Source organism: Argentina silus (assembly GCF_951799395.1).
Source record: "Argentina silus genome assembly, chromosome: 6".
Lineage (NCBI taxonomy): Eukaryota > Metazoa > Chordata > Actinopteri > Argentiniformes > Argentinidae > Argentina > Argentina silus.
In genome coordinates this window covers 18,698,999-18,718,271 of record NC_139660.1, presented here as the reverse complement: position 1 = coordinate 18,718,271, position 19,273 = coordinate 18,698,999, and the positions used below count along the sequence as shown (strand labels likewise).

At 50.6% G+C, this 19,273-nt stretch overlaps 1 protein-coding gene across 1 annotated transcript in view; it reads right to left on the bottom strand.

Moving 5' to 3' along the window:
• Positions 1 to 19,273, bottom strand: part of cachd1 (cache domain containing 1) — a 57,250-nt gene that overhangs the window by 8,465 nt on the left and 29,512 nt on the right. The window contains exons 4-17 of the mRNA XM_083672088.1: positions 18,032 to 18,138; positions 14,286 to 14,412; positions 12,172 to 12,316; positions 11,796 to 12,012; positions 11,360 to 11,509; positions 9,048 to 9,281; positions 8,625 to 8,774; positions 5,659 to 5,782; positions 5,381 to 5,498; positions 3,837 to 4,005; positions 3,357 to 3,499; positions 2,597 to 2,778; positions 1,741 to 1,851; positions 717 to 839 (exon numbers count right to left, since the gene is read on the bottom strand). Coding sequence (XP_083528214.1) covers positions 717 to 839; positions 1,741 to 1,851; positions 2,597 to 2,778; positions 3,357 to 3,499; positions 3,837 to 4,005; positions 5,381 to 5,498; positions 5,659 to 5,782; positions 8,625 to 8,774; positions 9,048 to 9,281; positions 11,360 to 11,509; positions 11,796 to 12,012; positions 12,172 to 12,316; positions 14,286 to 14,412; positions 18,032 to 18,138 — 2,100 coding nt within the window. The remainder of the gene's footprint in view (positions 1 to 716; positions 840 to 1,740; positions 1,852 to 2,596; positions 2,779 to 3,356; positions 3,500 to 3,836; positions 4,006 to 5,380; positions 5,499 to 5,658; positions 5,783 to 8,624; positions 8,775 to 9,047; positions 9,282 to 11,359; positions 11,510 to 11,795; positions 12,013 to 12,171; positions 12,317 to 14,285; positions 14,413 to 18,031; positions 18,139 to 19,273) is intronic.

The window sequence follows — 19,273 nt, the reverse complement described above, 5'->3', positions numbered from 1 at the left end:
ATCTGATCTGAACACAATGGAGGCTTAAGCCGCGAGTGGATGAGTGGGTAAAGAGCACTGCATGGGCCAGGCTCCAGCTCAGCTCCCAGGATTGTCCTGAGCCCCGCACTAACCCACTCTGCCAAACACACGGCCATTCAAACCCCACTCCCCTGGGCTAATCCTGTTTAATGGCCACTGAACAGCAAGACGGGGGGGGGGGGGGGGGAGAGTGGGAGGAGGTGGTGTTGGTTGGATAGAGAGAGAAAGAGAGAGAGAGAGAAAAAGAAAGAGAGGAGTTGGAGGAGAGAAAGAAATACAGAGGAATAAAAGGAGGAGAAAGACAAAAGGGAGACCATGACTGTGGAGAGAGAGAGAAAGAGAGAAAGAGAGAGACAGAGAGAGAAGACCGAAGCAGCAGCATCATCTACCATAACAGGATGTCTTTAGAATGTAATTATAATTAGCTTATTTCCATTTCTCTTCCTCTTCATAGTGGGCAAAAAGTTTATTTCTGCCTCTATGGGACTTCCCCCTCATCTCTCTTTAGGCTCTCTAACTGAGCAGAGGGCATGCTGGGACACTGGAGGACTTGGTGAATGTGCCATTCAGTCCAGCATAGCTTTGTTCAAACACTCTCAAACAACCTCAGTGGGGGATCCTTCGGTAAACCCTATCGGGCATGGCCACGGACGCCTATACCATGGGAGGGAGGAGGACCCCAGAGCAGAACCTACCGGATCTTGTTGCCCTTGTCCTGGTTGCAGATGGGCAGCAGGTCCAGCAGCACCTTGTAGAAGTAGCGCAGGGTGAAGTCTATGCCCATCACAGCTACTGCATAGCCAGAGGCCATCTGAGAACTAGAGACAGGGAGAGAGACACACACACACACACACACACACACAATTATTCAATAGAACCCATTTCATATTCAACACCTTCCCCTGTGTGTGTGCATGGAAATAATATTCTCCCTCCTCCATCTCTCTCACCCACGCACACACACACATACACAGCACCTGTCTGAGAGCTGTGTTTAGGTAGACTACAAACGCCGCAGGACATGTTCACTGGGGCAGAACCGGCATAAACACCCTGACTGAGTCTGCCTTATTACAGCGTGTGTGTGTGTGTGTGTGTGTGTGTGCGCGTGCGTGTGCAGTGCATGCAAGCCTCAGAGATATCTCAGAGATCTTAATCCACCGCCTCTGTAACAGTTTCCATTGATTGTCTTCAGTCTGAAGCTCAAATGGAGATGAAAAGGTAAGTCTTGTGAGCAGACGCAGGTGACGTCCAGGTGGCCACTGCCCATCCAGATCAAAGACTCAACAAACCTCCACAGTTCCCTGGCAGACATTTCACACCACATCTTTAAATGTTTGTGTCACCTGTACCACAAGAGATAATGAAATGCCACCAACACTGAAAAGAAGAAAGGGCTTCTTAGAGTAACAGAAATGGAATGACTGAAAAGAGTTTATTCTATTCTATGGCTCATTCTATTTCTATGGCTTAGATGTCCTCAATTCAAAACAGTGCCCAAAAAGTAGGAGAAACTGAAGTGGAATATCAACAATGTCCATGACAGTCTCCGCTAAGTGACTGTCAGCTTGTCCCGAGTGAATCTAGTTTGACCCTGTCGTGATCATTTTCTGGGAGAGAGCATACACAGCTGGGGGTTTGACCCAATCACAGTCTGGTGTTTTTTTTGGTTTGACCCAATCACAGCCCAGTGTTGTAGTGGACTCCCCCTCCCCCTACCTGGAGGCGTGTATGGTGTGGCTGATGGTGACCACGTAGCCGGCTCCTCCCACATCCAGGTAAGGTCCGGTGAAGGTGATGAGGCCAGGGTTGGCCACCGCATGCTGGTACCTACAGGGGAACAGGGGGGGGGTCAAAGGTTAAAAAGTTAAAGACCACGGCCAATAGGAACACACTAACACCATGACATCAGAGGCTAGGTCATAAGATCAATTTTAGTCAGTGTGGAATGTTGTAGTAATGTGGTACGGTATACCGTAACTGTGGTATTTGGTTAATTTTTTTTAAATGTTTTTTTTCTCTGGTTTTTGTTTCGGTTTCTGCTGTTTTTGTGTACATCTATGTTGAAAATGCCACTTAAATATGAATCATAAAAAAATTATAATGGATTTTATTTGTAATAGGGCTTCTTCACAAACCCAGAGGACTTCAAGTAAAGACCCTAACATACAAGGAGGAACCTGACAGACCAGACATGCACAGTAAGGCTGGCCTAAAATACTATGAGAAAAGGCAACTTATAGAAAAGTGACACATCCTGACTGAAACATTTGCCGGAACATTCCAGGGGAGGATACATTTGTCTCCCGAAGAACTGCAAATGTCTCATCAGGCACACACACACAAACAGTTTGGAGAAGGATTTAGTAAACTTGGAAAAAATCCCAAACTATTCCCAATCTTTCCAACCAGAAACAGAGAGAGAAAACTACACAGAGCCAAACACACTGTGCGGGACTCAACTCTCTATCGCTCCCTAGGAGTTTGGAACTGTTTCAAAGCCCGCCCCCCCCCCCCCACCCCCTCTCATCCCACCCCCCCACCCCCCCCTCCTGCCTCCCTAAATAAACCTCACCATTGTCTTCTGGTCGGGTCGAAGGCTTTATCCATGAGCGAGCCAGGGTAAATCCGGAGCACCCCATTGGGCGTTGCTATGTAACGGCGCACAATGTAGCAGTTGAGGCTACTCATTTCCATTAGTGTCATCCATTCATCTGTGACGTGACTGGTCGCCATTACCTCGTTCCTGACCGACGACTGGGGGGAGACAAAGAAGGGGACATAGCAGGGTTCCTTTAACACTGGCCTGGGAACAGGGAAGAGGCTGGGCTGCTGGAGGGCCCAACTCTAGCTTTAACACACACACACACACACACACACACACCTAACTCTAGCCCACCCCCCCAACCTAACAGAAAAGGACTAAGAATGCACACAGACTGCCAACAAACATGGGGGTTTCCTCCATGTCTTAAAGACACACACAGAAGTGGAAGAACCTTTGAGTGGAGATTGTCTTTCATTATGTTGGGTTGTTCTAGTGTGGTGTGTGTGTGAGTGGAGGGGGGGGGGGGGGGGGGGGCTCTGTGGTCGCCACAGAAGTGTGTGTAGAGCAGATGGAGAACTAGTGTCTGACTGTCTGTCCACACTGTCAATCAACGAGCACACGACTGACAGAGGAACCCCAGTGTTTTATTACATCTTATTTAAAGCGGTTATGTAACTACATGGCAGCCTCTGCTCTGAGAGAAACGCTACGAGTCAAAATGAATCAATCAAATCCAGCAGTGTGTATGTGTGTGTGAGTGTGGGTGTGTGTGTGTGTGTGTGTGTACCTTCAGCCCAGGGTTGGCTATGAGGCGTGTGTTGTCACTCAGGTAGGCGGTGTAATGCTCCACCATGCGCTTGGTCTCTGGCTGACTGAGGTGCTCGTAGGGAGAGGAGAAGCTCCCAGCAGCCAACATCACCGTAGGACTCTCTGAGAGAGAGGGGGGGAGAGAGAGAGAGAGAGAGAGAGAAATGGGTGAGTAAACAGTTACACATATGACTTACATCAACTACAGTTAGGGTACAGCCTAGGTCAACATGTCCTCATCCCTCTAGCTGCTCTACAACCCTCCCCCAGCCCCCCAGCCTCCCCAGCCCTGCCCCAGTTCCTACAGTAGTCCCCTAACTCCCAGCCCCTAACCCCTCTACCCCAGCCCTGCCCTGCACCCCTGCCCCAGCCCTTAGTCCCTCTACCCCAGCCATGCCCCTGCCCCTGCCCTGTGTCCCTCTACCCCAGCCATGCCCCTGCCCCTGCCCCAGCCTCTCACCGACGGTGGCCAGCTGTTTGAAGTGCAGACAGGAGCTGGGCTGGCCCAGCAGGTCCAGGCGGTGGTAGAGCAGCTTGGAGCTGGGCGCTGTGTTCATGTTCTTCAGGTGCTTCACGGGGATCTCCGGCTGCACGTACACGATGCACAGGATGAACGACGTGTCCTGGACCTGCGGGAGAGAAGACAGGAGGGACCAGTTACAACTGTCCGACTGGCCCTGGACAGAGAGACAGAGGGAAGGATGAGGGGAGAGAGAGAGAGAGAGAGAGAGAGAGAGAGAAGGATGAGGGGAAAGAGAGAGAGAGAGAGAGAGAGACAGAGGGAAGGATGGACAGAGAGAGAGGGAAGGATGGGCAGAGAGAGAGAGAGAGAGAGAGAGAGAGAAGGATGAGGGGAAAGAGAGAGAGAGAGAGAGAGAGACAGAGGGAAGGATGGACAGAGAGAGAGGGAAGGATGGGCAGAGAGAGAGAGAGAGAGAGAGAGAGAGAAGGATGAGGGGAAAGAGAGAGAGAGAGAGAGAGAGACAGAGGGAAGGACGGGCAGAGAGAGAGAGAAAGCGAGTCGCAGATAGTGAGAGAAAGTGAAATTACACACCCCCCTGCTCCTGTCTCCCCTCTCCTCCAGTGTGTTTAGGCTCAGATGTCACAGCGAGTGTGTGTGTGTGTGTGTGTGTGTGTGTGTCACAGCGAGTGTTTTACGGCGCCCCCCGGGGGACTTCCACAGTGCTGCTGATGAGATAAATGTGCTGTGCTTAACGACGGCGCCAACGACGACAGTGTGACTCACAGCCGTCATCAGGACTTCTAAATGAAACACTTTGACTGATGCTGAGCTGAGCTGGGAGAGGAGAGGAGGGGAGGGGAGGTGAGGGGAGGGGTGAGGAGGAGAGGAGACGACAGAGTGGCGTGGGAAACATGGCCGTAACCCCCCCCTCCCCCCACCGCCCCCTCCTCTCGCTCTGATGCAAGACTTTCCAAGACTAGTTTAGGAAAGTGATCATTCAGCATTCAACGTTAACGAGTTACAAATAGACGCAGATGTAGGGCGGAAGAAAAGTAGTCCCAGGTAAAAAATTAAAAAAAAGTGACCTGTCTGAAAAAGTAGTCCCAGCTAAATAGGTGACTTGTGTCTGAAGTTCATCAGCTGTGCCAAGTCGGGGGAAAAAAAGCCATATTTAAGACTAAATTGCAGCTCGATGTTTTTGCTGTCCTCCCATTTTTCCTAAAACATGCCAGGGAACGGTGGGAAAGAGGGGGGGGGAACGCTGCCTCTGGACAGGAATGGTGTGGGAGTGGGAGGGGTCTGGGAAGGGGAGGGAGGGGGGGGGGGGGGGGGGGTATGGCGAGGGAGACTGATTGGAGGTGACAAGCCCTGGGTGGGAACCACTGTGACTGGGCTGAGGGGAGAGATGGATGGAGCAAGGGAGCAAGGGTGGAAGAGTGAGGAGGAGGGAGGGAGGAAGTCACACAGAGAGGGAAGAGAGAGAGTGTGTAGAGCATTGTCAGAGAGAGAGAGAGAGAGAGAGAGAGAGACAGATAGTGTACCAGTTTCCAGGCGTAGCTGACGTTGTAGGCCTCTCTGCTGGGGTCTCGGAGGCGGTTGGTGTGCCAGGACAGGGAGGAGTTGGTGGGGACAGCTATGACCTGGCTCCCTAGGGGCAGGCTGGAGGGCACAGGGAGCACAGACGTGGGTGTTAGCAACCAAAACACAACACACACACAATTTCCAATGTACAAATATAAATGCAACCCACACACACGTCACCAGAAGTCCATTTATCCCTTGACCTTGCCCCCCCCCCCCCCCCCGCCCCCCCCCTCACCTGAGTATGTTGTGGCGCACCGCAGAGAACCCTGGGATATTCTCATAGTGGATGATGTCAGTGTGCAGGGGCGGCTCCGTCATCAGGTACGGCCGCGTGAGAGACGGGTGCATCAGGGTGTAACCTGGGAAACCAAAAACAACAACAACATCATCAGGAAACGCATCATCGATCAGCGCCCAGTCTGGCAGGTCATAAGCAGCCGTCTACGGAGCCCCGTGGGCCTCCAGGGGCCTACTCAACCTCCTCGACCTCCTCTCACCCCAGAGACGGGCTACTGCTCCCTGGGCAGGGCAAGGCAAAAGACCTCCCCCGACTACTGTGGTCCCTTCTCCAGGCCGGGCCCAGCACAGAGCACAGCAAGGAAGGCAGGGAGGGAGAGGGGAGCAGCAGTAATAGCTTTGGGAGAGTGGAAGCCCCTAAGAGGCATGGGGAGGGGGTGTATTTTAAGGAGGGTAAACAAACACGTCTTGGCCCGGGTCCATGGCTGTCTGGGTCTAGCAGCCGCTGCCAGCTGGTGGGAGCAGGTGCTCAGTCTTACACAGGGAGATGGGAGGAGAGGAGAGGAGAGGAGAGGAGGGGAGGGGAGGGGAGGGGGAGGGCAGACGAGAGGGATAATGCCCCTTTCTCTAAACACAAGGTACAGTGGGGGAAATAAGTATTCAACACATCAACAATCTTTAATTCAACATGTTTCCATTGCAGCTATTCACATGAAATTTAGACCAGACACTGGTATTAACTCAAAAAAATGAAAGAAATTGTAGCATTCCAATCCATAAAAAAGGCTGTGTGCAATAAAGGGGAAGAACACAGGAAAGAAAGTATTGAACACAGTAAGAGAAAGAACTAAACCAGCGTATGCCACTAATGAGTTCTCCTACCTGTGCTAATTGGAATCAGCTGGGTTAGTGCATGTTGGTGGGTAAGTAATTCAAGTCTATGAAAAAGGGTTTCCCACCTCTGAATGCAAGTAAACAAATCATTTGTCACCAAGCTTTCCGACAAGAAACATCTCATGATGGGTATAAGCAACAAGCTCTCCCAAGACCTTCGCAACAAGATTGTTGAGCAGCATAATAATGGCACTGGTTACCGACGGATTTCTCAACTCCTAAATGGGGTTTTCCTAAAAGCACCATTGGGGCCATTATCCGTAAGTGGGAGGAACATCACTCGACCATCAACCAGCCACCACACACAGGAGCTCCTCGCAAGATTTCTGACGGGGCAGTCATAAAGTTAGTCATTCGCGATCACCCCGGAAGACTCCATTACTGAAGAAAAGGCATGTTGAAGCTCGTTTGAAGTTTGTTACAGAACATTTGGAGAAGCCTGTAGATTACTGGGAGAATGTCGTCTGGTCAGACGAGACACTTTTCGAGAAACCTTTCAGTAATACAACGCGCCATGTTTGGAGGAGAAATGGCTTTGCATATGATGAGAGGGTGAGACGCGGGTGGATCTTCCAGCAGGACAACGATCCAGAACATACTGCAAAGGAGACTCTCAATTGGTTCAAGAGGAAGAAAATAAAAAGGTGTTGGACTGGCCTAGTCAATCGCCAGACGTAAATCAAATAGAAACTTTGTGGAAGGAACTGAAGATCATGATTCACCAGCGGGCCCCCCGGAATCCTCAAGATTTAAAGACTGTCTGTGTTGAAGAATGGGCCAAAATCCCACCTAATCCCTGTGAGAGATTAGGTTTTTTTCGTCCAGGAAGCGTCTTGAAGCTGTCATTGGAAACAAAGGCTTCTCCACCAAGTATAAACACATTTTAGTTAGCGTGTTCAACACTTCTTTCCTGTGTCATTCCCCTTTACTGCACATAGCTTGTTTTTTAAGGATTGGAGTGTTCCAATGTCTTTAGCTGTGCAGTTTTAATGAGTTAATACCAGTGTCTGGTCTAAATTTCATGTGAATAGCTGCAATGGAAATATGTTGAATTAAAAAAATAGTTGATGTGTTGAATACTTATTTCCCCCACTGTATACCTCTGACCTCATTAACAGAGTACAGCACATGAGAGCCGGCTCTGTGCGTCTGTGCATTGTGTTTACGTAGGGTGTAATTGACAGTGGCCGATTAGGTAGAACGCACCTAATGACTTTAATCATTAATTATCATAAATTAGGAGTCATTAATCGTGCTGACACTAATAAGCACGGTGCAGTAAAGCCAACAGACAACCCCGTCATTACAACAACACAATCTTTACACTCGCCACAGAAAACAAACAAACAAATCTATCTAGAAAACCCCCGGATTAGACAATATACTCTAACTCTCAATTATATGCAAAATAATGAAAATAAATAATAAATACAGCTAACTTGTTTGTCTAAACTAAGCCATAAACCCTGCTAGAATGCCAAAAGAAACAGAGAGACATTAAGCCAAGTCCTCCTAGCTGTGCGTGTGCGTGTGTGTGTGTGTGCGGGCGCATGCGTGTGTGTATGTTTGGTTTGTGTAAGTATGCATGTGCGTGTGTGTGTGTCCACTGAACAGGTCCACTGTTCCCCAGGGCCTGGCTAGGTCCTGCTCAGCTAAAGTGTTGTAATGGCTTGTCAGTCCGTCTGTGTGTGTGTGTGTGTGTGTGTGTGTGTGTGTGCCATAGGTCTTTCCCTCTAATGGGCTGTAAACTGCACTGAATGACTTTCCCTCTCTGGCCACCTGACTGATTCAGACTGGCAGTGCCACTCAGCCTGAACCTCCCAGGCAGGCCAACACACTGGCAGCGTCCTACAGTAGGTAACTCTGTACCAACATGGTGCCAATGCCAGAGCTGTCTACACTCTGGAATAACAGAGAAGGAAACCAGGAAAATCCCAGAGAAGCAAACCAGGAAAACAAGGGATTTATCTATGAGGAAGGAGGAGGAGAAAGAAGAGGAGGAAGAGGGGGAGGAGGAGGAAGAGGAAGGGGAGGAGGAGTAAGGAGAGGAGGGAGGAGGAAGAGGCGTACCTTTGTTGTCTATGAGGAAGGTGTAGGAGGCCAGGGAGTCCTGGTAGTAGGTGACGTCCTCCAGGATGTAGGCCAGGTTCACGTCCACCCCGATCACGCCCAGCAGCAGGTTACCAAAGTAACACGGCCGACTCACCGTCATGATGAAGCCTGGGGGGGTGGGGGGGACACGTCTGTTAAAGTCTACCCTTTACAACGCTGTGTGTGTGTGAATGTGTGGTTTGTGTGTGTGTGCTTATCTTTGGTGTGCGTGTGGTTGCGTATATGGTTGTGTTTGGTTTGTGTGTGTGTGTGTGTGTGTGTGTGTGTGTGTGTGTTAGGATCAGCTCTCCCCTCAGCTCCAACAACATAAACCGTAACAAACACAACAGCGTGTGTGTCTGACCCTGGGCAGGCCAGAGGTCAGGCCAGAGGTGAACCCACCATCTCCCATGGGGTCCGTGTAAGGCAGGCTGAAGCGGGCCAGGTCAATCATGCGGTTGGGCAGGTTGATGTAGAAGCGGCCCACAGTGGTCTCCAGGTTACTGAGCTGGTTCAGAACCATCATGCTCCCCTTGACCACGGGCAGCGCCGAGCGCTCCGGAAATCCGTACTTCACAGAGTTCTGCTCCGCAAGGTCCCGGAGGAACGCCAGCTCCTTCAGTCCGGTTACTCCCTCTGTGTGTGTGTGTGTGTGTGTGTGTGTGTGAGTGAAAGAGAGAGAGAGAGAGAGAGAGAGAGACACAGTCACATCAGTCTCACATTCACATAAAGGCAATACGTCACTGTATTGGCACTGTATTTATAATAAACCATTCTGATATCATCTCTAGAAACGTATTTGGTCTCACAACCGTGGACAGATCGCCCAAGGAGACGTCATTGACACGGCAGGCCAACCCAGCTGTCACTGGGCACAAGTGGCATCTGACCTTTCAGAGAGGATCTAACATGGGGGGGGGGGGGGGGGGGCATGCCAATATGAAGGGCATATCACTGATTACATTCTAGGAGGAGGAAGCCTCAATGCTGAGGGTCTACCCGTTTAGTTTTTGCACCACAACATTGGAACGAATTCCAAGATTCTCTCAAATTGACTCCCTAGCGCCCCTAGAGGCCATTTAAGATGGCGGTAATGAACTGTGTCAAAGACAGACTGCATATGTATCAACTCGCTCATTGTACGGCTTAAATTGTATACTTTTTATTTATTTATTAAATGTCTTTCTTGCTTTTTTTTATTTTTTTTCTCTTGTGCCTTGTCAGCAGGCCCCTCCTGAAAGACAGAACCTGGTCTCAGAGAGACTCCTGGGGGACGTTGGACGACTGACGGGAGTCACCATGGCGATGGGCTGCAGCGCCTGCTGGACAGTAACGCCAAGCAGTACGCATCTGACACATTGTTAGTTATGCCCGCTGTAAAATCTCAACAATAAATCATTATGCAGATTCTGTGGGGAGTTTGTTACAAAACACACCCTTACAACAAACAGATACGGACATTTACAGAGATGGAGAGAGTCCCTGTCTTCATGAATCGAACTGGTTTTGGCAGCACGTTGCCATGTTTCATGCTTTTCTAACCATTTGGTCTGTCTGGCATCTCAGCAACAAACAAACAAACAAACAAATCTTGGTTCAAACATCAGCATTGACATGTGCCAAAAATGACCATTGATCACCTCTTTATAAATCAACATTTCACATCTGGCCGGGGATGCAGGGACTTCATTAAAACACACACACACACTCACACTCACATACACAAACACACACGCAAATTTGTGTACACACACACTCGCGTGTACACACACACACACACACACACACACACCTTTTGAACTGCTCACAATAGCCTGAACAACATAAGTACTTTATGCATGCAATGCTAATCAGCTGAGATGATGATGTATTTCTGCATCCTTTTCATCATGGACCCTTTTAAACAAGCGCCCCCCCCCCCCCCCCCCCCCCCCCGCCTGTCTCTCACACAACACACACACAGGCCCCTTTGAAGTCTTTGGTCTCAGACTCTCCCTCTGATGTTCCTCATTTTAATTTCATAATAAAAAAAAACTGAAATAAAAAAATAAAAAAAATAAAGAAAAGATGTGTGTTAATGCGGGGCTAACGCATGCACAGTGGAGGGGGGTCTGTATGTGTGTGTGTGTGTGTGTGTGTGTGTGTGTGTGTGAGTGACACAAGGAGAGGGAGGAGAAGGAGAGACAGGTGAAGAGAGGGACAAAGGAGAGAGAGAGTGTGTGTGTGTGTGTGTGTGTGGGGGGGGGGGGGGGGGGTGGACACACAACAGACACACGAAAAAACAAAACAGCCTTTCAGGTCCTTGAGCACCTCTCCAGAATCTAATCCTCCCCCCTCCACTGACCCCCCTCTCCCACTCTGCTACCATCCCCCCTCCTCCCCCATCTCCATCCAGGTGTCTGTGTGTGTCCAGTCGTGCCTGTGACACACACTTTCACCTTCTATGACAGAGCTCTGCTCTTGAATGAGTTAGTGAGGAGGTTGTGACCACAGATGACCGCGTGGGGTCACATCTGGAGGTTGTGACCACAGATGACCGCGTGGGGTCACATCTGGAGGTTGTGACCACAGATGACCGCGTGGGGTCACATCTGGAGGTTGTGACCACAGATGACCGCGTGGGGTCACATCTGCAGGTTGTGACCACAGATGACCGTGCGCGGTGATGATACTGTATCCACAGGTACGTATGGGTCTGGGTTAAAGGTTCCTACCGTTCATGAGGGCGTAGGTGAGGATCATGACCGAGTTGTTGAGGTGGCGGTTCTCCTCTTTGACCACGCTGAGGGTGGCTCTCTTCTCGTGCTCCGACGAGTCTCGGGATGTGATGCCCGACGACAGGTAGATGATCACCATGTCTGTGTCTGATAGGAGACGAAAACAGCAAACAGCTCAGAAACTATCAAACAGTAAATCATCCATCCACAAAGCCTTGCTCTCGCAGTTGGAAGTCATCTTCATTGCTGTTACTTTCAACCGAATTGACAAAGACTCATTTACCTGGTGGCAAATCACCACACAAACACATTCTCCACCACAGATTGTGATGGTTAACAAAGGCTGATGTATTAATTCATGAAAGATCAAATATTAGGGCATCAGTGACACTTCAACGTAAAGACTGCATTTCCCATGGTGCCCTGCTCTTACTGGGGAGCTGCCGGGTGACGTTGCTGGTGTTCTGGAGCAGCTGGAAGGCCTTCTGGAAGCCCAGTGCATGCTGGGTAGGGCTGTCGGAGGCCTTGAGGTTGGAGATGAAGGTGCTCATCTTCCTCTTGGTCTCGCTGGTGGCCGGGGACAGGAAGCTCTTGTAGCACTGGTCCAGGGAGCAGGAGCGGACCGCCTCCGCTGACGACAGGATCGAGATCTGAGACACACACGCGCGCACACACACACACACACACGTTACCATTTAAGTTAAGCAGAAAGGTGTGTGTGTGTGTGTGTTTGTGTTACCATTTACGTTAAGCAGGAAGGTGTGCATGCATGCATGCGTGTGTGTGTGTGTGTGTGGAGTGCTCTTCACCTTGTCGTGCTCGTCCACAGAGTTGAGGATGACGAGGGCAGAGTCGCGGGCGATCTGGAGCTGCGTGTCGGTCACTGACGCCCCGTGGTCGATGATCACCACGATGTGCTTCGACTGGGGGCGTACCGCCGACACATACACAGGCCTGCCAGGACACAACACACACAGCTGTGAATAACACACACACGCACAGGCCTGCCAGAACACAATATGCACAGCCATGAAACACACACACACACACACACAAATCACAAAAACACAAGACAAACACAATATCCTGACACTAGAAGCATATTGACACCATGAACTCTCCCTTTTTTCCTCCCTGGGATGGTAACCCTATCCCCCCCCCACCCCCCTCCTATTCCCTCCGCTTCTTAGGTGGCCTGAGTCGGGGCCGGGGAGCTCCCAGTGCAGTCCCCTCTCTCCCTGCGGCTCCCCCTCTCCTTCCGGCCGCCCCCTCTCTCTCCCCCCGCTGTTTTCACAAGAGATCCCCTTCCCAGGACTTGTTGCTTTTGGGAGGCTCTGCGGTGTTCCGGCCATTCCCTTTGTCAAGTTCCTCGACTCCCAAACGCGCTGTCTGCTAGTCAACCATCTGGTAGAGAGACTGATTGGTGTGGAGCTTCAGCTCCGTCTCAGACTGCATTGTTTGGATTTGGTGTCTGTCGTGATTCAGTGTGGTACAGCTAGCACTGGGAGGCACATACGGGGGAACGGGTGTGTGTGTGTGTGTGTCAGTGTGTGTGTGGTGTGTGTGTGTGGGGGGGGGGGGGGGGGGCTAGGCTCATTAAGTCCCATTCATCTCTGCGGTGAGCCGAGGCGAGCGACATCATTTTTCTCATAGTTGAAAGCCAGCTGGATGGTTTAAGGACGCCCCAGTGAGTGTTGGTGTGAGAGAGAGGAGGGGGGGGAGAGAGAGAGAGAGAGAGAGAAGGGGGGGGGGTGTCTTTCACCATGGCAGACCACAGAAACCACAACAGTGGGTGAGAGATTCCAGCGGGCTTTAGTGGTCCCGTCCACATTCCTGCCCAGGGCACGTGTGGTCAGGGTGTCTGTGTGAGGGAGAGGAACCAACGGCCGGGCCTTACAATGAACCCATGCCTTACAATGGAGCCCGTCCTCCGATTTCTACCTCCACCAGCCTCCCCTGGTGTTCATCATGTGATCATATCCTCTTTCTGTGTCACACAAGAACAACCCAGTACCCCCCCCCCCCCCCCGAACACACGTGGTTTTCACTTTTGCCTTTTAGAAGGAAGCCATTTTGGATGTCAGAAACGATAATCTTCATTTATTTTAATTAATTTAAATTTGTATTTGAATAGGTTGCATATTTGATGTCTTTTTAATATGTTTTGTATTTGTATTAGGGTGCACCTGTTAGAGACCTAGGTCTCCGTGTGTTTTCCTTGGACAAATAAAAGGTTAAATAAATAAACTAAATAAATACAGGTGGTTCGCTGACCCCTTACTCCTGGGACATGTTCAGACTAGCCCATCCAATACCCTCAACCAAGCCATGGTGCAAATGATGAGAAAAACTAAATACAAATCGAAAATCGTGTTAAGAAATGACTGGGCCTTCGTGCTACGATGTATAGAAAGGACAGAAAGGAGTCAGTCAGTCTCTCTCACGTGTTGAGGACTGTTTGGAACTTGGCTGTTAAGAGTTTAGTAGTAGTACTAACTAGTAGTCTTTAACTGCAGGCTTCCTGGACGGTGTGAGTAGTGAGTAGAACTAGCGGACAGTGCTGTGGCTGGTAGGACAGGGTAGTGTAGGACAGGGTAGTTTAGGGTAGGGTAGTTTAGGGTAGGGTAGAGTAGGGTAGTTTAGAGTACAGTAGGGTAGTGTAGAGTAGGACAGGGTAGTTTAGGGTAGGGTAGAGTAGGGTAGTTTAGAGTACAGTAGGGTAGTGTAGAGTAGGACAGGGTAGTTGAGGGTAGGATAGAGTAGGGTAGTTGAGGGTATGGTAGGGTAGAGTAGGGAAGAGCAGGGTAGAGCAGGGTAGAGTAGAGCAGGGTAGGGTAGGGTAGGGTAGAGCAGGGTAGGGTAGGGTAGAGTACGGTAGAGCAGGGTAGGGTAGAGCAGAGTAGGGTAGAGCAGAGTAGGGTACCTGCTGCGGTGCTCATAGCTGCCCTTGCACTGGAACTTGTGGGCTGGGAACACGGTGAAGATGCCCTCCTCAGAGCTGAAGTACTGCCACTTTATCCCCGGGTTGGACTTCAGGTTGTCTGCCAACACTGGAGGGGGGGGGGGGGGAGAGAGGAGGAGAGGGAGGGGGAGAGAAGGAGAGAGAGAGAGAGATGAGTGAGTAGGATCAAGGGAGAACAAACAGGGGGGCTGGTAGACAGAAGGCTTTTCTAGAAGGGTCCATTAAGACTCCTGTGTGCATTAAAGAGAGAGAGAAAGAAAGAGCTCTCACATGATGCGTTAGGTCCAGCATTCCGTGTGTGCATGTGTCACACCGGGGATATCAGATTAAAAACATTTAAGCAGTGTGTCTTACATGGGTTTACTTGTTTTGCAAGTAACCCCCCCCCCCCCCCCCCCCACACACCTCTACCCCACCCACCCCTCCCTCCTCCTCCTCCTCCCTCCTTCTCTCAGGAACACTTTTCCTAAGTGCATAGGGGTTTGCGTGTCCACACACACACACACACACACACACACACACACACACACACACACACACACACACACACACACACACACACACACACACACACACACACCAGGATAGCTGAGGTCTCAACCTAAGCCCACCCTCTCTTACTCAGCAGCAGCTCGCTATTGAACTTTGAATAATTAACGACACAAGGCTCTGTGGATAAAGACATTGCAGTGATGACTCTGTGCTGTTTATTGGCTTGTTACTGCAGTGGAGGCTGACACAGCAAGAGCAGCAGCAGTATCAGCGAGCCCAGGGAGCCAGAGGAGCTGCCTAAACAAACACACAGGGTTTTATTGGGTCAGAGAGTCAAGAAGAATCTTCAGAGAGATCAGATCACAGAGCCAGCGACTTCCTGTCTGCACAGAGCAACAACACAACACAAAACGTCCATTCACATGAAAGACAGAGAAGGAGACACAGAAATAGAGCCGGATTCCTTTACCACTGCCAAAGAACTGTCAGTGTGTGTGTGTGTGTGTGTGTGTGTGTGTGTGTGTCTCTCTCACACTCTGTGTGTGTGTGTGTCTCACTCTGTGTGTGTGTGTGTGTACGGTGTCCACACATTCCAGAAGCAGGTCGCTGGAGATAACAGCAGTCATGATGTAAGTGTTTAAAGTATTTACCTTATAAAAGACAGGAATGTAAAGTGACTCCTCACTCCACACATACACACACACACACACACACACACACACACACACACACACACACACACACACACACACACACACACACACACACACACACACACACACACTTAAAGTGGTTAATCCAATCTCCTCCGTGTTAACACTCTACCCCATACGGAACAACAGCAGGCCACAACACTATGACGCTACAGACCCGCAGAATACACTCCGGGGTAGGCTGGTGGAGGTAGAAATCGGAGGGCAGGCCTCATTGTCATCCATGCATGACAATGAGGCCCGTCCTCCGATTTCTACCTCCACTAGCCTCTACGTGATACAGTTCCTCGGTCCTATGGCGGGCTAGCGTTAGCCGTGGCTGTTGTTGAGCTGTGTGGCGTGCTAGCCTGTAGCCCGGCCAAAAAAAAAAAAAACATCAGCACCTCTAAGCCACTCCATCCATCTCCAGGCCTCTGGTATAAACAGGGACCTCTCTTGGGATGTTGACAGTCTGAGAGGGTCTGTATATACGGTGCCGGGCCGCAGTGCTTAATCCTGCCACCAGTGTTTAGAAAACACTAGAGCCGCATAGACAGGCCGACGAGGCCGCCGTTTCCTTTAACCTATAACCTCCCTCCGTCCCTCATCTGCACTACATCTTTCTGTCTCTCTCTCTATGTGTGTGTGTCTCTCTATGTGTCTCTCTCTCTCTGTGTGTGTCTGTCTCTCTGTGTGTCTCTCTCTCTCTCTGATGGAAAGACGCACGCACACACAGACATGTGCGCACAGACACACACAGACAGAAACACACACACACACACAAGTGCATGGGGCAATGTGGGTCTATGGGAGCGAGTACACAGACTGAGGAGAGAAGCGGTGCGGTGTGCCACGGAAGAAGGGAAAGGAGGGAGGTGAAAACGAGAGGACAAATCACAGAGGAGAGAAAAGGACAGGAAGAGGGAAACGTAAACAAAGTAACAGTTGAGAGAACGAAGAGAGAGAGAAAAAAAAGAAAGAAAAAGGGCAGAGGGAACCCAGCCCGGAGGGAAAGGATCCCAAGAAACGACAGATTTCGATAAAAAAATATGCACTTCCATGTATTTACACCAACCAGTTGAGCCTCTCTCTCTCTCTCTCTCTCATCCATCTTTGCTCCTTTTTCCAACCCTCTCTTCCCCCTCTTTCCTCACCCCTTCTCAATTACTTCTCTCCTGCCCTCTGTTAATTCCCCCCCCCCCACCACCACCCCCCCCCCCCCACCCCCCTCTCTCTCTCTGTTGTTTAGACTAGGCCCAGACATATGAGGGGGATGAAGGCCTGCCGGGGTCCGGAGGTCAAGAAGGGCTTGGGACATGGAGGCACAGTGGTAACATGAACTCCTGCTGACTGCTCTGGAAAAATAAGCTCTCAGATGAAGATGAATTGTCCCTAATCTGTTCTGAAGCAGCGGCGGAATTTGGAGGGAGAGAGAGGGTGTGAGAGACAAGATGAAGGTTCTACAACCGTGGCTTGACAGACACGCACACGCATACACACACACTGGAGTTTCTACCATCCTGGCCTGACAGTGGAGGAGGGGGGAAAGTGTGTGGTTGTGACTTCTGAGTGCCAGTGTTTACAGCGCCACAGCATCAGGGCTGGTTTCCCACACACACACACACACACACACACACACACACACATCTACCCTTGTCTTGTCTGGCCACAGTCAGTCAGTCAGTCTCAGTTAGCTGTTAGAGCCGGTCATCCTAACCTGAGCCATGCCATGCCATGCCGTGCCAAGCCCTAACCCTAACTCATGGAAAGATATTGAGAAATTGAGAAATTAATTGGGTATTCAACAGAGGATTCTTTTTGTATTCTTTTTTTCTCCTTACATAATGTTAACCAGATGTGGTCTTTGAGGTACTGACACCTCAATAAATGTGTTGCAGAGACGAATCTAAAAGTGTGATCAAAAGGTATTTCAAGCCCTCTCCCGTGTTTGTGCCAAGCTCGCCTGGGAACGTTTGGGAGCTGAGGTAAGTCGGATAACGTCAGCCGCCTGTCTGATTGTGAGACAACTTGCATGTGAAGATGGTCAGCAGAGTGAAGGAGGGGAAGATAGCAGGGCCTGACTAAGTCTCCGCATGTAGGACAGGGAAAACATACACTTCCTCAGTGGGAAAGCAGAAGCAAAAAGCAGCAAAACAGATCAAAGGCAAAATAAAATAATCAAAGGGAGAGAGAGGAAGAAACACACACACACACACACACACACACACACACACACACACACACACACACACACACACACAGCTCTCATAACGCTTTGAACAGGCCCTGTTATTTCCATCTAAAGTTCAAAAACCTTCCCTATTTAACATTTAATAACATCATGAGGAATATGGGCCCTTTAGAAATGAGTTGCCATGGTGATTGTCCATAAGCGAGGCTCTCTCCGTGTCTGGGGTGCAGCTTACTGGGTGAATTGATGGAAGGTGGAGGGGTGTGTGTGTGTGTGTGCCTGTGTGTGTGTGTGTGGGGGGGGGGGGGGCAGGGGGGGTTGGGGTGACCCACCTGAGTTGAGGTCGCGTCCTGGGTTGAAGGCCCGACTGTTGACGGTGGGGGACAGCCTATCACAGCAGATGGTCTTGGAGACGTTGGTGTTGAAGTTACCGTCGAACCTGAAGAGACACAGGGAGAGAATACAGGACGTTGAGCAAGGGGGGGAGGCGGGGGAGATGAGGGAAGTCATGCAAAGTACATTGGTCCCTTGGTCCATCACACCAGTAGGACACAGACACAGATGGGGTGAAAAGGAGGGACGCTGCGACTCAAAAGGGTTCAAACCTGTCTTGAGACTTTCTAGTTTTACTCCCTCTCCTCATTACACAAGAGTTCATAGCGTGTACGATAAGCTCCACGAAAAAACGCAGCACGGGAGCGACACCGCCACTGTCGGTGAATACTAATCGTAGTCCTATGCTGCCTCCGTTGCGCGGGGACGACTACATTTAGAAAAGAGGGATATGTCCTCTGGAGAGACAACATTACATCACTTGACAGAAAGTCAAGAGTTTCAGTTTCTGGGTCACGACATGTGCAATACGCTCAGGGAGGGAGGGAAGGAGAGAGGGAGAGAGGGAGGGAGGGAGAGGGAGAGAGAGAAGGAGGGATCACATGAAGGCCTGAGATACGTAGGGACTTGGGAATGATATGCTCAGCTGTCAGATCTCTATCTTCTAACAGATCTGGCCTTCACCATCTCCGAGAGGGAGGGGGGGGGGGAGGGGAGGGGGAGGAGAAGGAGATCAGATCTGGCCTTTAGTATCTCAGAGAGGGAGGGGGGAGAGAGAGAAGATGATATGGGACTTGGGAGTGATGACGCAAACTGCAGCAACCATCCACATGATCCGCATGCACTGTGGAGAGAACATGCCCCCCTCAAGTCTGCTTGATCTCACCTTTCCAGTGGTGGACCCGCAAATGCATTGTGTGTGTGTGTGTGTGTGTGTGTGTGTGTAGCCTTACTGTTGTCAGATTGCTAGTGGACATGCTAGTGGAGAGTGTGAGTGTGTGTGTCATCTGTGGGTGTATAGTTGCTCTGAGCCCAATACATCCAACCTCATATGGTCGGCAACCCCTGGGGGGGGGGGGGGGTGGGGGGGGGGGTGTGGTCCCGGGGGAGCAGCCTGCATCATGGCTGGGCCCCTTTGATGTACCCTCCCCTCCAGAGAGAAGAGGAGTGGGCTCTACCCCACCCCCCGACACACCACCTCCACTAGACCCCCTCCCCTTGCTTGCTCATACCACCCCCTC